Consider the following 20,524-nt stretch of genomic DNA (forward strand, 5'->3'; position numbering starts at 1 on the left):
AGTTCTCCATTTTTTTTTTCTTTTTTTAATTTACTGGATTGACGTGGGCGGATTCATTGTAAGGGTGAGCGAACAAAGAAATCATAGTGGAGGTTTCAGGAAGGGATTATTTTAATTTTATTATTTTCTTGCTGGAGTTGGGCTTTTGGGTGATGGTGAACAAGAGCTTTGACTTGTGGGTACCCGTGTCTTTTCTGGGCGTAGATAGCTGGACGAGTCAAGTGATGAGATGCAATGAAGAAACAAACAGCTATCTTGACAAGTAGACATTTAACGGATTATAATTTAAAGTGTTTGATAAATTTAGTGGATTATAATCTATTTTTAGCAGTGAAGTGTTTGACAAATGAGTAGCTTATTATGGGATTGGAGATAGAGAAATAGGGGTTGGAATTTTCTTAAAAGATAAGCGGTAAATTAGTCTTTTTTACTTGGCAAAATTTGATAACTTATAAGCCACCAAAATAAGTCGGGATAAATGAGTTGTTGTGCCATAGAAATGACCAAATTTTAATCTCATTCAACTGGTTGACACATGTCTCAGGCAAACTACACACCGATTTGGCCTAGATACACCAACTTCTCGTTCTCCTTAAAGGTCGAGATGAAATGTGTCCATTCTCGTCTCCTCGACGGTCAAGAAGAAAGGCTTCTTTCGTCAACCCTCTTGCAAAATCGAGACAAAAGACAATCGTTCTCGGACCCCTCGTCGATAGCCAATCCCCATCACAATGCACAGTCGAAGTCATCATTACATCCTCCCTGAAAAGTGTAAATGACTCATCGAACCTTGTTGGCACTGTAATTCCCTTGTCACCATCTCATTGATCACAAGAGTGACTCGTTCCATACATGGCCGACACCTGTATGGTTTCAGCTGAATAAGCTGACTGCCTGGACGTGGGCGAGATTACATAAATACCATTGTCAGCTCGGTATAAGTATTCACATTGCCTACTGACCAAAAGTATGCAATTTCTACACACTTAAAGATCTATAACAATTTTTTCCTCCCCTTCAGATTATAACTAACTTGATCGTCGTAGGATTCATCAGAGAACCAAACTTCAGCCCTCTAACGTGTTGCACATATGCAGGACTCTCTTCCTATCGGAGGATCAGCCATCAAAGGAGATCACAGGACCCTAACCTATTAAAATCAACCTTAAATCCTGCTATTAATCATCTGTGCATCAACAGTTTAGCGCCCACAGTGGGCCATTTTTCTTCTTTTTACAAGATGGCTGGTTTTGATCACCTAGATCGATCTTCAATTCCTCCTACGAAAAAAACACATAATGCGAGCTATTTCACTCAAGCCCAACTAGAGGAATCCGCCCAAAAGATCTCTTGATATCTTCAACAACAGTTTGATTCCTTCATAACTGAACTTCTCAACAGGATTCCTCCCTAGCAACCTTCTCCACCGTTTGTTGCTCCTCCCCTGGAGGCCAATCTGAACAGCGAGCACAGGAGGAAAGCACTGAATACAGCTCTCCTTCACCTTGCCAACAGACTCATTTGGTTGCACATTCACGACAACTGCCGTAGTATATGGAGTCAACCGGTGAGAGTCCCAGTCTCGGCCATGAGCATGCCACATGGACGATGCCACACGGCACCAGATACCTCCACACTGCTCCAGGCCACTCCACCAATAATTTTTCATCTGGTTACGATTGAACATTCAACATCGTCATAGATACCATCGGTGGGAACACTCCGCTTGCTGACATGATCATGAACACTTCATGCACCAAGTTCAAAATGCCGCATATTGAGAAATACAATAGTGAGGGAGACCCGGTAGAGCACGCGCAAAACTTCTATGATCTGATGCTCATGTAGCAAGTGAGTGATCTAATCATCTATTGTGATTTCCCTATCACCCTGACGGGAAGTGCTAAGATGTGGTGGAACTCATTGGACAAAAAGTCTATCCACAGCATCAAACAACTTAGCTAAAAAATTTCATATCATTTTTGGCCGATTCCAAGCAAAACGCACCCTCCTCTTCTTGCTGTATATAAGACAGAGACCCGGGGAGAGTCTCAGGGATTATTTCAAGAGATTCCAAGACAAAAGGCTAGAAGTTCAAGGCCTTAGCAACATGATCGCCATGGCCGCAATCTCTGCAGAACTAGAGGATGACAAGTTGGCTGACACACTCGCCATAGACCTGGTGACCAACTTTTAACAGCTAATGGTCAGAGCTCGAGGACACATGGATGCAGAAAATAGTTGAGCTCACAAGAAGGTGGCTAGAAAAGCAACAGCTAAAGCAGAGTCCTCTCAAGGATAGAAGGATCCCCCTAAAATCTACTCCAAGTGAAACAGGGCCGACAAGAGAGATCAACGGTAGGGTTGTCATAAAATGCAAATCATTTCATAGAACACCGCTACAAAATATCATTAAACCGTACAAACCCTTTTGTAAATAAGAAATAATTTGTACCGTGTACTAAACCATATGCAGTTCTTGCCACTCGATCTTCATCAACTCAACAATGAAGATCCAAGACCTTGGCACCCATTTGGGATAAAACCAAGGCACATCATCAATTCGGTAGGTTTTGACACAAAGATCTTGGTATCATTTTCATGAATAAACCCGAGGCATGTACCCAAGACCTTGGTACTCATTCGGGAAAAAACCAAGGCATGTACCCAAGACCTTGGTACCCATTCAGGACAAAACCAAGACACGTCTCCAATTCAGTCGACTTTGAATCGTAAAACCTTGGTATCCCTTCAGAATAAAACCAAGGCACGAAGCCGCGCCACCTCAACCTAAGAGTTTCTCAAGACATTAGCATGCATTCGAAACGCCCCTAAAAATTGAACCCAAAATAATACTCGGTCAAAGTAAAGTGCAGATACTTAAACATATGAAAACACAATCACAAGGGTACACAAATCAAATCGACAAAAGTGCATCTTTTTATTCATATGTAAAGATATTTACAATACAAAAGATATTTACAAAGTATTTACAAAAACAAAAAAGAAGAAAAAATTACATGAGCCCCTAAAATGCCAAACTTGGAGCAGGCGCAGGACTTGAAGCTAGAGTGGCACTAGAAGTTGGAGCAAAACTCGAGCTTGGAGGGGCAACAATAGTAGAAGTCGACGGAGGGGATGACAAGACTCGGACCCAACCTCTTTATCCCTTTCCTCCTCAGACCGCCATCCTGGACCGAGTCCTTGCCTATCCCATGAGCCAACTCTTCATCATCTTCATCCCCATTCTCGACATCGAGCACAAGCCTCTCTCCTTTCCTGTTTCCTTTGGAGCGCTAAGGCAATTAGCCTCTCAAGAAGGATAGTGGAACCGCTCGGGATTTGATCTTCAGCTCAACTAGAAGCTACATCTTCAGATAGTCAAATCCGGCCTTATAGGCGAGGGCCACCTCCACCTTCTAAGAGTGTCATCACGATGATTCTCAATGATCTCAAACTAGCAAGCCTCAGACTCCAAGTGGTTGAGGCAACCCAGCAGCGCCTATATTTTAGCGAGAGATGACTCGCGTTGTCGCTCAGCCTCCAAGGCAACTTGGGTGGCCTCCTGCATCGACTTCTCATAAGTGATTTCCGCCTCCTTTAGCTGATCATGTAGAACCTTAGCATTCTGATGAGCCAGTCGAGTTCGCTCGAAAGCATCAGTGATCTTCTGTCGACCTTAATCTCCTCCTTCAAATACTAGTCGTGTCATCTCACTCATGAAGCTCGTGCTCGAGGTGACCATGGTCTTCTTGAAGCTTCTTTATTTGGGACGACTTCTGGCTGTTTGAATTTAGCAAGCCCTTTTTTTTGTCATACCGGATCTCGACTTCCCACTCTAGCTTGCCTTGGCCTCTCTTCCAGTCCTTGGTAGCCAATTTTAGGTCAACTGCCTCCCAAGCCGCCTTCTTAGCCTCCATCTCTTCCTAGAGCTTGAGGTAGAGGTCTCGTAGATGCTCAAATCGAGCAGATAACTCCTACTTGAACAAAGCCCCCTAAAGCATGTAGCCCTTGAGGCCTGATAATCATATTTTATTACAGTTTTATACCATCATTATCTATTTTATATGAATAAATATACTACTAATAATTGTTTTTATCTTTAATTGCAATTTTGTGGGTATATTCACTGCAAACCCTCACGAGACTACAACTCGTCCACTAGGGTAACCTAAGGGTTTAAAGGCTTGTTGTATGCGCTAAATACAATCGCGATTCCTGCGAAAGTGAGTTAGGATTTTCTTTTAATTTTCTTTGCTAGAGGATTAGCAAAAATTTAGGTATGGGGGTATTTGATAATCATATTTTATTATAATTTTATACCCTCATTATCTATTTTATATGAATAAATATACTACTAATAATTGTTTTTATCTTTAATTGTAGGTTAATGAAGAATAAATCTCAAAACTATCATTTCTCAACAAAAAGCCATTGATTTAATGAAGAAATGAAGCCCATGAAGCAAAATGAATTATTTCAAATATTTAATGAAGAAATAAATCAAAGCCCAGTGAAAAATCAAGAGAAAATGCCAAAGTTCAAATGTTGAAGCCCAAAAAGCCAAGAAAAAGTCCAAAGGCCCAAGCCCAAGAACAAACACAAGAGGATCTTCGGACAACAACCAGAAGCAGGTCCACATCGATGCCAGCATCGATAGGGACATCGATGCCAGCATCGATGGGGACATATGCCCTTATCGATGCCAGCATCGATACGCCTATCGATGTTGGCATCGATACGACGTACAGTTAGTTACAGATCTATGGCTGAAAATTAATGTTTTTGGATAAGATTTCGATCCAATGGCTCTCATTCACTGATGTTTACTATAAAAAAGGGTAGAGAGTGAGGGGTTAGAGGTGTGAAAAATTTTATAACTCTATTTGGAGAGGAGGGCTACTCTTAATTGAGAAGGCCTTCTAAAAATTATAACTTTTATTGCAATTTATAATAATAATTTTTTCTCCACTTTAAATTTATCTTTTCTCCTTTTTGTTGAATGATGAGGATGGAGATGAAGAGCAATTTGAAGGTTTGCATTTCTTTTATTTTCCTCTTTTATTTCTTTTTAGTAATTTCTTTATTATTGCTTATTAGTTAGATTTACATTCATGCTTGTAGTGTAGATTTATTTTCTTGCATTTAATTTTTGCAATTTATTTTGTAGTGCAGATTTTAATTCTTTGTAGTTAGATTTATTTCTTGTTCATAGTTTAGATTTTTAATTTCCTTTTAATTTTGTAATTAGTTCTTTTTCTTCTTGTTTCTATTTCTTAAGATGTGAAATTAATTCTTGTAGGAATCTTAGAATTATATGAAGCTAGTCTAATTTCCTTTATGTTATGTAAGTTATTTTCTTTCACTTAAAATATTCACATTTAGGATAATCAACTAGAAAACTAATCGGTAGAAGAAGAATTTGATAATCTATGCTTATCTTAAATGGTTTGATAGGTTATGCTTATGAATTCTAGGATTACTATCTTGTTATTGTTCTTATCATGAATAGTAATTTTGACTTAGATGATAATTTGATAGGTCATACTTTCCTTAAATGGTTTGATAGTCTATGCTTAATCTATACTACTTCTAAAAGAGAAAACCAAAGTCAAAACTTTTCCATACCCAAATTGCCCTCTGCAAATTTCTTAATTCTAATTTTATCCTATATATATTTTATCCCTTTTCCCCCTAATCCTCTTTCATAACGCCCGACTCTACATCCTCCCTTCGTTAGCCGCTCTCTCTCCTGCCCCTCTCCCTCTCTTTGATAACGCCAAAGCCGATTCTCTCCCCTGCCCCTCTCCCTCTTTCTTCGATAACGCTCAAATCTCTTTACCATCTCCCTCTCTCTTTGATAACGCCCAAATCCCTTCGGCCTCCTCGCTTCATTCTCCTCTGTTTCTCAATGACAGCGAACTCTCTAAATTCATCCTTAGTTCTACGATCGACCTCCTCACATCAATTCCTTCCATTTTCAACCGTTGGCAATGTCCGCATCCTTCCCTCATTATCGTACGTTACTATAATTGGTAGTAATTGCTAGGGCTTTCCAATCCATAGCAATTATTTTGTGACTCTATAAATATGTTCTACTTCAATTTTGATGGAGCAAATAAGGTTTTTGTTTCCAATTGTAAGTATGGGTATTGGTAATTTCTTATTCATATTCTTCGGCTATTTGTTTGATTGCATACCTTTATTTTTTTTATTCATGATTGTTGCTGTCAGGTGTATGGGATTGATAGGAAGTGTAGAAAGCTATCAAGGTAAATTAAATTTTTATTTATCTCTATTATGTTGCATGATCAATTTTATATTCATTTATGATTTATGATTGTGGTTATGATTATGATTATGATAAGATATGGTTTTCACATCACATATTTAAAAAACATCATTCTCTGCAGTATCTAATAGGAGATTTCTTACAGTCATTTGACTCAAATAACTTTCTCATGCAGAACCGTTTCATTGTTGTTGGATCAAGGACTCAAAGCTCATGAATGTTGTCTCTTCCACCGACTCTCTATTGATTCAACAATATGTAAGTGATGGAGTTTTTTCTATTTTGGTTCTGTATGTTTGTTCAGCATCTGTTGGCTTGTTTGTTTGACAACATAGCACTTGTTTTGGACAACATCTTTTTCAGTAAGCGTGATGCATCTTGTTTCCTGAATTGTAGCCATAAAACTAACTACATCCATCTCATTATTGGCTAAGTTTAACAAACTATCTTGTATCTACTAGATAGCCATATTGATACAACGGAAATTTCTATTTACAATATGTTTAATAAATTATCTTGTATGGTCTAGATAGCCATATAAATAAAAAACGGAAATTTCTATTTACAATATGTTTAATAAATTATCTTGTATGGTCTAGATAGCCATATAAATAAAAAAAGAAAGTTTTAAAAAATTAACTTTAAAATATTTTATCAGGTATAAAATTAAAATTTGATAACCTGGGCTTTTTATCTTTATCTTTACCACCATAAGAGTGCAGGTGCATTCTGTAAAAAAATGCCATGGTATTATCTTGTAGAAAATGAACATCAGATATGTTAGTCGTAGTGATGATGAAAATTTAAGGCATCATTGTGTAATTTAGTTTATTCTTTTTTGAAACCAAAAACGTGTCATAATTCGGAAAGTGTATTTCTATGTGTGCATGAATGTTTGGGTATGCATTTCCTTTTGTGAACAAAGCTTTAAGTGTAATAGGAAATTCACAAAGGTGAAAACATGCCTTGGAACCTCCCAACATAATCCCAACTGTTCAGTCTAATCTCAATACCTATGCACGTTGAAATCAAATAGGTTGAAAACTTCTAGCATGTGCGAATGATCAAACATCAGCAACTATCAGAACCACACACAATGATCTATTTGGGATTATGATGCTCAGTGCATACATTTTCAAATCACTTCATTCCACTTTCCCTCTCAAGGTGGCAAGTTACATCCCGACCGAAGGTTGATTTGGTCGGCTTCATTTAAGACTTTGGGTTAAGCTTCTGCTAGCTGGAAAGCATAAAATTTATTATTCTTTGAATAAATAGACTATGGCTTAACAGCGCCTTTGTCTTTGACTGATCAGGTCCTTTTGTTTATTGGAAATTGTACTACCAACTTCTTCAATCTTTGGTTATATTTCAATGGTTTAGTACCATCTTCCTTTCTGCTTACGTCTGGGTATTGATTGTTGGGCTGTAGACTCAAGACATGTATCAGCGAATTAAGCAATGAACAGTTCAGCCATTTGCTTCAAAGTCTCAAATTGTACCCTGTTCAACCTGGTTAAAATTTACAGTGCATAAAAACCAAAAAATGAAGTGATTTGAGTTCTCTCGTTCATGCATCAAGTTTGCACAAAATAGATGGGCAAGTAGAAAGATTTGAGTTCTCTCGTTCATGCATCAAGTTTGCACAAAATAGATGGGCAAGTAGAAAGAGTTGGATCTATTTTCTATTTTGTATAAAACTGCATCAAGTTTGCACAAAATAGATGGGCAAGTAGAAAGAGTTGGATCTATTTTCTATTTTGTATAAAACTCACAGATGTTCCTTTCCCTGTCCCTCCTGTGTATTTATTTTTGGTGCGGGTGTCTGTGTGCATTTGTCTATGTCTTAACTCATGCAAGTATATTATTTTTCTTATTTGTCTTTTATTTTCTTAGATTTCTTTTTTCGTATGTTAATTTATGTTCTCTTTTCAAAATTTTCAATGTTCCTGCACTTCAGACATTCTAAGCACAGAGTCTGAAATGCGATTTTTGCTTTAACAATGTGATTTGTCTCATCACTTGCCCTTTAATATCCCATAGAGTATCTCCTTATTTCATAATGCACTCTATTTAGATGCCATACAGTACCTTTAGATCCTTTAGTACTTGTTTATTTTTTTTCTTGAGAGAACTGGACCTTTGTAGATGAAAAGCCATGACCTTTTATAGGTCTTCAGTATAAAATTGAACAGTTGTTACCTTGAACAAATGCATAAGAGATGATACTAACTTTATATTTTCCTTTTTTAAGGTATAAAGATTAAGAACAACCAACAAGGAAAACAAGGTACACTTCCTTTTCAAAAGTAATGGTTTATATAGTTTGTGTATTACAACAATAGTTTTATTAGGGCTAAATACCCATATTGATATTTTAATTCCACCCTATTTATCACGAAGGTATTTTAATTAGGCAAACCTGCTTTAAGGCATTTTAATTGGTTTAACTTACCAACAATGTCCTTGTCGGCGACCAGTTTTTCGGCAAGAGCTCGTCACGTACGTGCACGTGATGATTTAAACTGTTTTTTAGCTGCTGATCGATGTGACACAGATTTTCTGACGTGACAGTGTTTAAATACGGGAATTAACCCTCTAAAAATCCCAATTCACCCAAAATAGGACAGATCCGTGCCACATCAGCAGATAAATAACATTTTAAGTCATCACATGTCACACACGTGACGAGCTCTCGCCGGAAAACTGGTCGCCGACGAGAAAAATGGTCTTGTTGGTAAGTTGAATCAATTATAATACCTTAAAGCAGATTTGCCTAATTAAAATACCTTCTTGGTAAATATGGTGGAATTAAAATACCAATATGGGTATTTAGCCGTTTTATTAGTGGTACAATTACTATGTTAACTTATGTGTATTATCTTCCTGCATTTATGTTTTCAATGCCCACACTCGTGCAACATAAGATGCTTTGATTTATTGAAATACTTTGTCTGGATTTTGCACATACTTACAGGTAGCTATAGTCTTGCTATAATATATGTATTGGTGAGTGTAGATAATAATACTATGTACTGTACCCCCTTTAAAATATGAGCTTTAAGTTGTGATCTCATAGAAATCCCATGATAACAAAGTGTCAAGTTCTTAAGTAAATTGAATTATCCAAAGGGATTTCAAAATATGAGCTTTTAGGTTGTGATTTCATAGATGACAAAGAGATGATTTTGCCTTCTCAATAAATACTTGGAAGGCATCCTGCATGGATGAGAACTCATTGACGTTGACATCCTTGTATGAAGAAAATATCTCCATGAACTGGAAGAGGTGCAGTTTTATTTCTCACTGTTAACAGCATTTGATAAGTAAAATATCTCCATGAACTGGTGCAGTTTTAGTTTACATTTCCTTCACGCTTCACTATTTGTTGGATCAGTTAATGTACAGAAATTAATAAGAAAAATGAAAGCTCAAAGAAATATGCGTATCATAGTTACCATCTTTCGATAACTCTGATTGCATCAGCTATAAGACCAAATTAATAATTCATTTGCAACTGCAGAACTATATTAGTTTGTGTGTTTTGTTAGCTTGAAAGAATTAAAAGGGTATCTACTTTGAAGCTACATTTAGACATACACGTCACTTTCATACTTCCAACATAATTTGATTATGCATCACATATCAGATAGGATAAAAGCATCATATCTTATCTGATTGAGAATTGGCACCATTAACCTAAATCCATATTTGTCAACTTGCAAGTACTCCCTCAAATTTTTCTAGAAAGCAACTATACATATTAGTTGATTTCCTCCGTATATTAACATTTTGCTGGGCAAATGGGGGTTAGTAGTTCATTTTTTTAGTGCTAAAAAGAAGTATCTAATGCTAATTAGGTATTGATAATGTCGACTATGATTGATATAGGGGCCATTTGGATCCAGCTTACATAATAAAGAAGACATAGCACTTCAAACGAAGCCGTACATGAAAGCCTCCTCACATGCAACTCATGCCATTGGGGTTAGCTCAGTGCATTGCTAGCACATTTGTTGTTTGATTTCCATCAAGTTGTAGATGGGCTACGAGAAGCTGAACTTGTAAACTCATTCATCGGACTACCAAGAGAGGAATCGGGCCTTGCTATTCAAGCAAGACTATCCGTAATGGGATCAGAGTTTGTGATCTGAGGCATATGAATACCTTTCATGATAAACTTGAGATTCCGCTGAACGATGCAACTTTAAGGTTCTGAGGTTTTAAATATAGCAATGAGGTTTGCAGAAAGACTTGAGCCTTACATTGCAGACACTGTTCATGTTATGAATGAATCCATTACTCAGAAGAAGAAAATATTGGTAGAAGGTGGACATGCCACCAGATTGTTCAGAAGTTCTTGTAGAATGTTCCGCATGATTCATGTGATCTTTGATTCCTTCATTTTGATCAGAGTGTGATATTGTTTCCTTGCTGCCTTGAAGTTTTAAAGAAATAACCGCTTCGATTGTTTTTTCAGGTGCAGCTGTTTTTTTTTTTGAAATTGATTACAACATTATGCTGCAAATTTTCTTGACAAGGATACTCCAGGCCTCGACTCTCACTCGATGCAGTATCTGTGATTGGACTCCTCTCATGATGATTCTCTAGGGAAACCTGAGTGCTCTTCCTATTTTCTTCAAATGTGAATTTGTCAGGGGATGCAACAGATGTTTGATGTTCATTAGTCTCTAAATTTGCACTAACAGATGATTTAGAATATATACTTTTTTATATATAGAAATGAAAGTTTCTTTATATATTCAAGAGAAAGCTTTGCGTTATAGCATGCACTTGTATCATATATTCTATACAAAAAATGTATTTAATAAATAATAATTGTAAAATTGATGAATGAAAAATTAATTGACCTTCAAATATGTAAACTCTTGTTGTTCTTAATATGCGTCACGTGCAACGCACGTGTGGCATACTAGTAAATCTAAGTTGAAATATGATAAAAAAAGAATAGTTTGTATTTTGTAATTGAGATTAGCTAGTGGATTAAATTCTAGATTTCTCATATCTTAAATTGAATCCTCCATCTTGACTTTCTTAAAAAAAAAATTCATTCTTGATTTTATTTCTTGATTTTATTCATTCTTCTTTCTTGCTTTGTGATTTCATTTATTCTTTAATTCTTTCTTCTCTCCTCTAAAATTCAATTTATTGTCTCTTGCATATATTCACAACAATCACTCATCATAATCATACTTATTCTTTAATCCTATTTTTTCACGAACACAACATAAGAACCTATTCTAATAATCTCTTAAAATCACCTTCCTCGTGGGATCGATAACTTCTTATACTATAACTTGATCAATTGTGCACTTGCAATTTTGGTACATAATTATGCTGCATCAAGGCCTTATGAAGGCCTTTGTCTAGCTTGGCCGAAAGGATTTCGTCATCACGGTTCAAGGAAAATGGTCCAAAGCCTTAGCTTGAGCTATTTTGGACTCTAGGGCCGATCCACTTCTATCAAAATGCCGCCCAGGGATGAACCCATGCTCCTCGGATGGCTCTTTGTCATATCAAGGGCCGACCTTAGACGATCACATCAGCATAATCTTTAGCTCACCACATGCCTCTACATCGAGCTCATCGATATGATAGAGGAAGGGCCATTCAAATATCCAAGCCAAGGGCATTTCTTTTGTAGCTGGCTCCTTATCTTAACGATGAGCTAACTCAGTATGTGGGACATGGACTGTCTCCTCCTCGGGCTAAGACTAAACCCCTAAAGGCTCGGCTACCACCATCTTGCCCCTTTTAGCTCGTGTGGGGACTCATCATCAACAATGATGATATTAGCAGACTCAATCTGAGGATTCTCTAGGATGGGAGCAACAGAAACTCCGCCCTCCATAACTTCTTGGGTAGGAGCAAGATTGACTTCCTCCACTGTAGCCCCCTCCTCATCCTTTGCTAGTTTGGCGCATCCAGAGGGGCCTCGGCTACCCACTTTCCTTAGCCGCCGCCTCTTCTTCTCAGACCTCTCGGTCTTGGCGGTAGTAAACTTGGCCTAGTGAGCCGAGCTACAATTTTGGTCGTATTCACTACAATCTTCTTGGCCTCCTATAGGGCCAAATCAGACCGTAGGCGCTTCTGGGGCCTCACCAATGGCCCCCTTTGAGATCGAGGTAGGGCGACACTGGGGACATCTCGGTTTCCTCTAGCCATAGTGCCAGCACTACCGATTGAGTCTCATCATTCTTAATTGGGGAGTTGAAGAAAATACCAACAACCTATAGTATCAAGTTGTCAAAAAGGTTCTCGCTCTGATGGGAACTGGTGTAAGAGTTGATCTTCTCGAGCTCTCACTTCTCATCATTTGATAGCAGATCTGGCCCAGTGCATCCTTGTCGATCTTAGGTCACAATGGGCAGGCCAAGATAGCATTGCCTCTAAAGAACCACATGAATCTCTCCTTCCAGTTCTTGTTAGATTCGGGGGCATCAGAGATGATTTTGCGGCTGCCTAAGACCTAGAGATAGTAATGGCCCTCTTGCTAATTCACCTTCATGCTGATGAGATGATCAAGAACTCTCAATGTTGGCTTGACCCCCCAATCTATTGTAGATGACCACAAACCCCACTAGAGTAGTGATGGAGTTTGGCTTCATGTGCCATTGCGAAACTCCTAGGGCTTCGAAGACACGGTGGAGAAAAGGGTGGAGCGGAAGACGTAGTCCATACTCCAAATGCTTGAGGTACACCGGAGCAACATTATCACCGTGATTGTACACAGCTTGACCTTTCTCCGGTGCCAATAGAGTGAATGCCCAAGGGATGTCGAACTTATCGTAGTAAGTCTACAGCAGCGTTGGCTGCACCTTAGAGTGGAATTTTTGGAGATGATTCATCCGAGCCTCGTTTTGAGCTACTGAAGATGAAGATGCCATGGATTTGATGATCACCAGATAAAAGTGCAAGAGATGGTCAGAAATCGCTTAGATCGCTCAGACTGTAGAAGAAGTGATGCGGCATAATTATGTACCAAAAATTGCAAGTGCACAATTTATCAAGTTATAGTATAAAAAGATAACGATCCCACGAGGAAGGTGATTTTAAGAGATTATTAAACTTGGTTCTTATATTTTGTGCGTGACAATTAGGAATAAAGAATAAGTGTGATTTTATTGAGTGATTGTTATGAATATATGCAAAAGATAATAAATTGAATTTTAGAGGAGAGAAGGAAGAATTAAAGAATAAATGAAATCACAAGGCAAGAAAGATGAATGAATAAAATCAAGAAATAAAACCAAGAATGAAAAAAAAAATTTAATAAAGTCAAGATGGAGGATTCAAAAGAAGTAAGAAATCTAGAATATAATCCACTAACCAATTTCAATTACAAAATATAAATTATTCTCTTTTTATCATATTTCAACTTAGATTTATTAAGCATAGATTATCAAACCATTTAAGGAAAGTGTAACCTATCAAATTATCATCTAAGCTAAAATTACTATTCATGATAAGAACAACAACATGATAATAATCCTAGAATTCATAAGCATAACCTATCAAACCATTTAAGATAAGCATAGATTATCAAATTCTTCTTTTACCGATTAGTTCTCTAGTTGATTATCCTAAACATGAACATTTTAAGTACAAGAGAATAATTCATACAATATAAAAGAAATTAGACTAGTTTCATACAATTCTAAGATTCTTACAAGAATTAAATTCACATCTTAAGAAATAAAAACAAGAAAAAGAAGACTAATTACAAAATTAAAAAGAAAAGAAAAATCTAAACTATGAACAAGAAATAAATCTAATTACAAAGAAAATAAAAATCTAAACTACAAAATGAATTGCAGAAATTAAATGCAAAAAAAATAAATCTACTCTATAAATTAAAGTGCAAAAAGAAAATAAAAAAGACAAGAAAGTAAATCTATACTACAAGCATGAATTTAAATCTAACTAATAAGCAATAATAAAGAAATTACAAAAAAGAAATAAAAGAGAAAAGAAATGCAAACCTTTAAATTGCTCTTCATCTCCATCCTCATCATTCAACAAGAGGAGAAAGAACAAATTTAAAGAGGAAAAAATTATTTTTATTAATTGCAACTAAAGTTACAATTTTTGGAAGGCCTTCTCAATTAAGAGTAGCCATCCTCTCCAAAAGGAGTTTACAAAATTTTCACACCTCTAACCCCTCACTCTCTACCCCTATTTATAGTAATCTTCAATGAATATGAGCCATTGGATTTGTCTTGAGTCCCAAGCCACAATCTCCACCATTGAATTTGCTCTTTGTTCTTCTCTAGCCCAAATATAGGAGGTCCATATGATTTATTTGATTTTTACATCTGCAGCGGCCCATATATGTGATTTTCGGCCCATTGATTTGAAGAAAATCCGGTCATGGAGTTTGATTTCTTGTCACCTAGGAGTTTGATTTCTTGAGTTGGACTTGAGTTGCATAAAAAATCCGGCTCTGGTTCCCTAGAGGCCCACTTCTTGAGTTGGACTTGAACTGCAGCAAGCATGTCCGACCCCTTGCATTAAATCCCAAGAAGCAACCAAGTCCATTTAGATTTTCAAATTCAAAACAAACCGGTCATGTAGTCTTTATTTGATTTTCTAAATCAAATGTGAAGAACTGCAGCAACCTCAAGGTCCATGACATTTAAAGCTTGCAGCACTTCAAGTGAATTTGGCCCATGAATGCTTCATTTAAAACTTTCAAAAGCAAAGTCCGGTTATTTAAATCAGGCCCATTGAAACAACTTGCCCATTAAGTTCGGCCCATGACAATTGATTTTTAACATTTGCAGCAATTAAAAGCAAGCCGGCCTCATTCATTAAAATCCACATTTTTGCATTCAAGTCCCTTTCATTCCAACTTTGCATAAAAATCCAATCTTGTTTGCATCCGGTCTTGTTTCCCTTGTGTAATCTTTTTGCTAAATTCGAAAATTTCACTTTGGCTTCTTGAATCATTTCTTCATTTAATCAATGAGTTTTTGTTGAGAGATGAGAAGTTGAGATTTATTCTTCATTAACCTGTAATTAAAGATAAATACAGTTATTAGTGGTATAATTATTCATATAGAATAGATAATAAGGGTATAAAATTGTAATAAAATGTGATCATCAAATACCCCCACACCTAAACTTTTGCTAGTCCTCTAGCAAAGGAAATAAAAAGAAAATCCTAACTCACTTTCGCAGGAATCGCGGTTGTATTTAGCGTATACAACAAGCCTTTAAACCCCTAGGTTACCCTAGTGGACGAGTTATAGTCTCGTGAGGGGTTGCAGTGAATATACCCACAAAATTCGGTCAACTTGCCAAGTTAAATAAGTCAGTAAATAACAGATTTTCCTTGATATATTTAAACATTCTAATTGAAGCTAGTTAATAATCAAGAAAACGTTTTTATATATAACTCCAATGTAAATCCCCTAGAAAATCTTTTTCATTATAGCAATACAAGACCAAGTCAAATCTTAGAAATTTAATTAAAAAGTTTTGAAAAGAACATGCCAACTCTTTGTTTTAAATAACTTTCAAGTCTCTTGATCAAAAATTATTTTTCAAGACCATATATATACAAAACAACAATATATAAAAACAATGGTTAGTGTTATATAATTTTTTTTTCACTCTCTAATTCTTGGTGATTGTTTTCTATTTTAACGGGCTTTCTAAGTGACCATTTAACGAGTTTTGGGCCAATGAATCCCAACCCAATTGGGCTTAGGTCATTAAGTATAGAGATACTCCTTGGGCTTAATTGCTCAGTCAACTTAGGCTTTATAAGATAGAAACACCTTAAATTTAAGAGTTTTTTTTTTTTGATGGTGCCCATTTTTCGCACTCTTCTTTTATAAGGTTAGTTTTTTTTTAATATATATATGTGTAAGTATAATAGTCTTTAAAAAAAATTGTGTAAATCAAGATAACTTGAAAAAAATATTTTCAACTCTAAGTTAAGCATGCAAAAATTTCATTATTTTAAATAAAAATCCAAGTTAAGGCTTAAATAAAGTATACTACTTTGAAAATCATTTCTTAAGAAATTTATTTAGAGTTATACTAACTATGAATTAGAAAATTTAAAATCTATCAATTTGATCAATTATTACTTAACTCTATTAATTTGGCAAGTGACAATATTTTTATATTTTTTTAACAAAAAGAAAGAAAAATGCAATTAAAAAGGTAAAATATGTATTTCTTACAAAATATGTATTTCTTACCCCCACACCTAAATTTTGCATTGTCCTCAATGCAAATTCGCTGAAGCACAAAGTAAAGCAGATAAAATTGGAGAAGTTACAGTTGTTCGGTTGACAATGATGATAAGGATCTGCAATTACTGTTAGTATGAGGATGAAGAAATCAAATAAGAGAAAAATTGTAAGTAAATTTTTTTTTATTATTATTAAAAAAAACTTTTTTTTAACAAAAGAATTTTTTTTTAAGAAACAAAATAAAAATTAGTTTTTTTTTACAGATAATGAGGTTCATGAAGAACCAACACCTCTTCCTCTCCGAGCGTAGAAAATTCTAAAAATGGTTTTAGACATTGACCGTTAATTTTGAAAATATTACCATTTTTAGGATTTTCTATCTCGACAGCTCCATGTGAAAAAACTTGTTTAACAAAAAATGGACATGTCCATCTTGATCTCAATTTTCCTGGAAAAAGATGCAATTTTGAATTGTACAATAAAACTTTCTGTCCTGGAGAGAATTTTTTTTGCAAAATTGATTTGTCATGAACAATTTTTGTTTTCTCTTTGTAAATTTTTGAGTTTATGTATGCATCATTCCGAATTTCTTCTAACTCGTTTATTTGGAGCAATCTGTTCTTACCTGCCGAGTCTGAGTCAAAATTTAACTATTTTATTGCCCACATTGCCCGATGTTCCAACTCTACTGGTAGGTGGCAAGCTTTCCCGAATACTAATCTGTATGGTGACATCCCCAAATTGGCCTTAAAAGCTGTTCTATACGCCCACAGAGCATCACACAATTTTACAGACCAATCTTTTCTGTTATGATTAACTATTTTTTCTAAGATTTGTTTGATCTGCCTGTTTGTGACCTCTACTTGCCCACTGGTTTGGGGGTGATAAGGAGTTGACAATTTGTGTGTGATTGAATATTTCCTTATCAAAGCCTCGAAAGAACGGTTACAGAAATGTGTACCGTTATCACTGATGATCGCTCGAGTATTTCCTTATCAAAGCCTCGAAAGAACGGTTACAGAAATGTGTACCGTTATCACTGATGATCGCTCGAGGTACTGCAAACCGGGCAAAGATGTTCTCTTTCAAAAACTTGACAACGACCTTGTTGTCATTAGCTTTGCAAGCTACCGCCTCAACCCATTTTGACATGTATTCAACGGCTACTAGAATGTAGACATTTCCAAAGGAATTTGGAAATGGTCCCATGAAATCGATACCCCACAGATCAAAAAATTCAACGGATAAAATGGGTTGTAGGGGCATCATATTTCTTCTAGTGACCTTTCCTAAAAGCTGACAGCGGTTACATGTTTTGCAAAACTCGAATGAATCCTTGAAGAGAGTGGGCCAATACAGCCCAGATTGGAGAACTTTTTCTGCTGTTTTTCTCGGGCCAAAGTGGCCCCCACAGGCTTGCTCATGACAAAAGGATAGAACACTCCTAGTTTCTTCAGTGGGAACACACCTCCTAAAGATCTGATCAGGACAGTATTTGAACAGATATGGATCATCCCAGTAAAAGTATTTTACTTGGGAGAGAAAACGGGATCTATCCTGTTTGGACCAATGAGAAGGGATCTGGTTCATGACTATGTAGTTCACAATGTCAGCGAACCAGGGAACAGATTGGATTTCTAGGAGTTGTTCACCAGGGAAATGCTCATTGATAGGAACGGTTAATATTAGTGCATTTGGGAGTCGAGAGAGGTGATCTGCTACGGGGTTCTCTGTTCCCCTTCTGTCAAGAATTTGAATGTCAAACTCTTGAAGAAGGAGAATCCATCTAATGAGCCGTGCTTTAGCATCCTTTTTGGTCAAAAGATACTTTAGTGCGGCATGATCTGTGAAAACTTTGGTTAAGGAACCGATGAGGTAGGACCTGAATTTTTCTAAGGCAAATACTACAGCTAAAAACTCTTTCTCTGTGACAGAGTAGTTTTGCTGGGCATCATTCAGAGTCCTACTGGCGTAGTAGATCACATGCGGTTTTCCATCAAACCGTTGTCCTAAAACAGCACTGATCGTAGAGTCAGATGCATTACACATCAGTTCGAATGGTAAGGTCCAGTCCGGTGCATGAATGATAGGAGCTGTGGTTAGCTCCTTTTTCAGATATTCGAAAGCTTTGAGGCAGTCGGGGGAGAAGACAAATGATGTATCCTTGGCTAGAAGATTGGTCAAGGGTCTAGCAATTTTGCTGAAATCCTTGATGAAACGTCGGTAAAAACCAGCATGACCAAGAAACGATCTGACATCTTTGACTGTTTTGGGAGGAGGGAGATTGGAAATGAGATCTACCTTAGCTTTATCCACTTTGATTCCTCTATTGGAAACTACATGTCCTAAGACAATGCCTTATTTGACCATGAAATGACATTTCTCCCAATTGAGAGTCAGATTTTTCTCCCTACACCGTTTTAGGACCAGTTTAAGATGATGCAAACATTGAGAAAATGTGTCACCAAAAATGGAAAAGTCATCCATGAAAATTTCGAGAAATCGCTCTACCATGTCGGAAAAAATACTGATCATGCAACGTTGGAATGTGGCCGGTGCATTGCACAGGCCAAAAGGCATGCGTCGGTATGCGAATGTTCCATACGGGCAAGTGAAGGTGGTTTTCTCCTGATCTTCTGGAGCGATAGGGATTTGATTGTAACCTGAATATCCATCCAGGAAACAGTAGAACTCGTGTCCTGCTAAACGCTCTAACATTTGGTCAATGAAAGGAAGAGGGAAGTGATCTTTCCGAGTGGCTAAGTTGAGCTTTCGGTAGTCAATACAGACTCGCCATCCAGTTTGGATTCGAGTGGGAATCAGCTCATTAGCCTCATTTTGGATCACGGTGATCCCAGATTTCTTTGGAACAACTTGGACTGGACTCACCCATGAACTATCAGAAATGGGATAAATGATCCCATGATCGAGACATTTCAGAATGTCTTTCCTAACGGCTTCTTTCATCACTGGGTTTAACCTACGTTGAGCATCTCTAGTAGGTTTGGCATCATCTATCAAATGGATTCGGTGTTGAACGATGGTTGGACTAATCCCTTTGATATCAGCCATGGTCCATCCAATGGCTTCCCTATTCTCTCTTAAAACAGCTAAGAGAGCTTCCTTTTGACCGGTAGTCAACTCAGAAGAAATGATAACTGGTAAAGACTCGTTCTCCCCTAAGTAGGCATACTCTAGATTTTCGGGTAGAGGTTTGAGCTCTAACTTAGGGGGTTCCTCCACAGATGGGCGAAGCTGGACTCGGGGTTCTATCTCTAAAGGTTCTCGTTGCCAGCCAACAGCAAAAACATGATTGACCAGCGGTTCTATCTCAAGTTCGTCATCAGAAAGCTCCTCAATCATTAAATCAGATGCATTTGAATCAGACTCACACTCTCCCTCTTGTTGTTCACTGGATATTCCTTGAATGAAATTCACTTCCATGGGTTCATCAGATGGATCACTAGGCTGTCTCCCTAAGTTGAAGATATTGAGGTCAACAGTCATATTCCCAAAAGATAGTTTCATCTGACCGGTTCTACAGTTTATCAAAGCATTTGAGGTGGCTAAGAACGGTCTTCCTAGAATGACGGGGATTTGACTTTTGAGATTAGAAACGGGCTGCGTTTCCAAGTCAATAAAATCAACTGGGAAAATGAACTCTCCAACTTTGATCAGAACATCCTCTACCTCTCCTTTGGGAATTTTTACAGATCTATCAGCTAACTGTAGAGTGCATCTTGTAGGTTTAAGTTCTCCTACACCTAGCTGTTGATAGACTGAATAAGGAAGGAGGTTGACGCTGGCTCCCAAGTCTAGAAGTGCCTTATCAATGTGAGTGTTACCTATGACGCATGGAATTGTGGGACAACCAGGGTCCTTATATTTTAACGGCATTGGTTTCGAAAAGATTTCACTGAGGTTGGCAGCTAAGAAGACTTTCTTGGGGACATTGGTGGTTCTTTTCTTAGTGCATAAGTCCTTCAAGAACTTTGCATAAGAGGGA

The 20,524-nt window shown here is 37.0% G+C and overlaps 1 protein-coding gene across 4 annotated transcripts; it reads left to right on the top strand.

The window, feature by feature from the left end:
* Positions 5,720-11,073, top strand: LOC109846403. Of its 4 annotated transcripts, XR_002248492.1 has the most exons (6): positions 5,720-6,139; positions 6,235-6,272; positions 6,468-6,550; positions 8,547-8,582; positions 10,184-10,677; positions 10,773-11,073. XR_002248492.1 is itself a non-coding variant. In XM_020415638.1 (5 exons), the coding sequence occupies exons 1-5, from the start codon at positions 6,110-6,112 to the stop codon at positions 10,901-10,903; spliced, it is 318 nt and encodes a 105-aa protein (XP_020271227.1). In that variant the 5' UTR covers positions 5,720-6,109; the 3' UTR covers positions 10,904-11,073. The 4 variants fall into 4 exon arrangements, 1 of the variants encoding a protein (XP_020271227.1); XR_002248491.1 differs by having other exon boundaries at positions 10,184-11,073; XM_020415638.1 differs by lacking the exon at positions 10,184-10,677.

Source organism: Asparagus officinalis, chromosome 6 (assembly GCF_001876935.1).
Source record: "Asparagus officinalis chromosome 6, Aspof.V1, whole genome shotgun sequence".
NCBI classification, from domain to species: Eukaryota; Viridiplantae; Streptophyta; class Magnoliopsida; order Asparagales; family Asparagaceae; genus Asparagus; species Asparagus officinalis.

What these genes read in the sequence shown, in the direction of transcription:
- LOC109846403 (XM_020415638.1), top strand. Translation starts at nt 6,110, where the DNA reads ATGGAGCAAATAAGGTTTTTGTTTCCAATT. An exon ending in TAAGGTTTTTGTTTCCAATT is followed by an intron (nt 6,140 to 6,234) that starts GTAAGTATGGGT and finishes TGTTGCTGTCAG; the next exon opens with GTGTATGGGATTGATAGGAA. An exon ending in CTCTATTGATTCAACAATAT is followed by an intron (nt 6,551 to 8,546) that starts GTAAGTGATGGA and finishes TCCTTTTTTAAG; the next exon opens with GTATAAAGATTAAGAACAAC.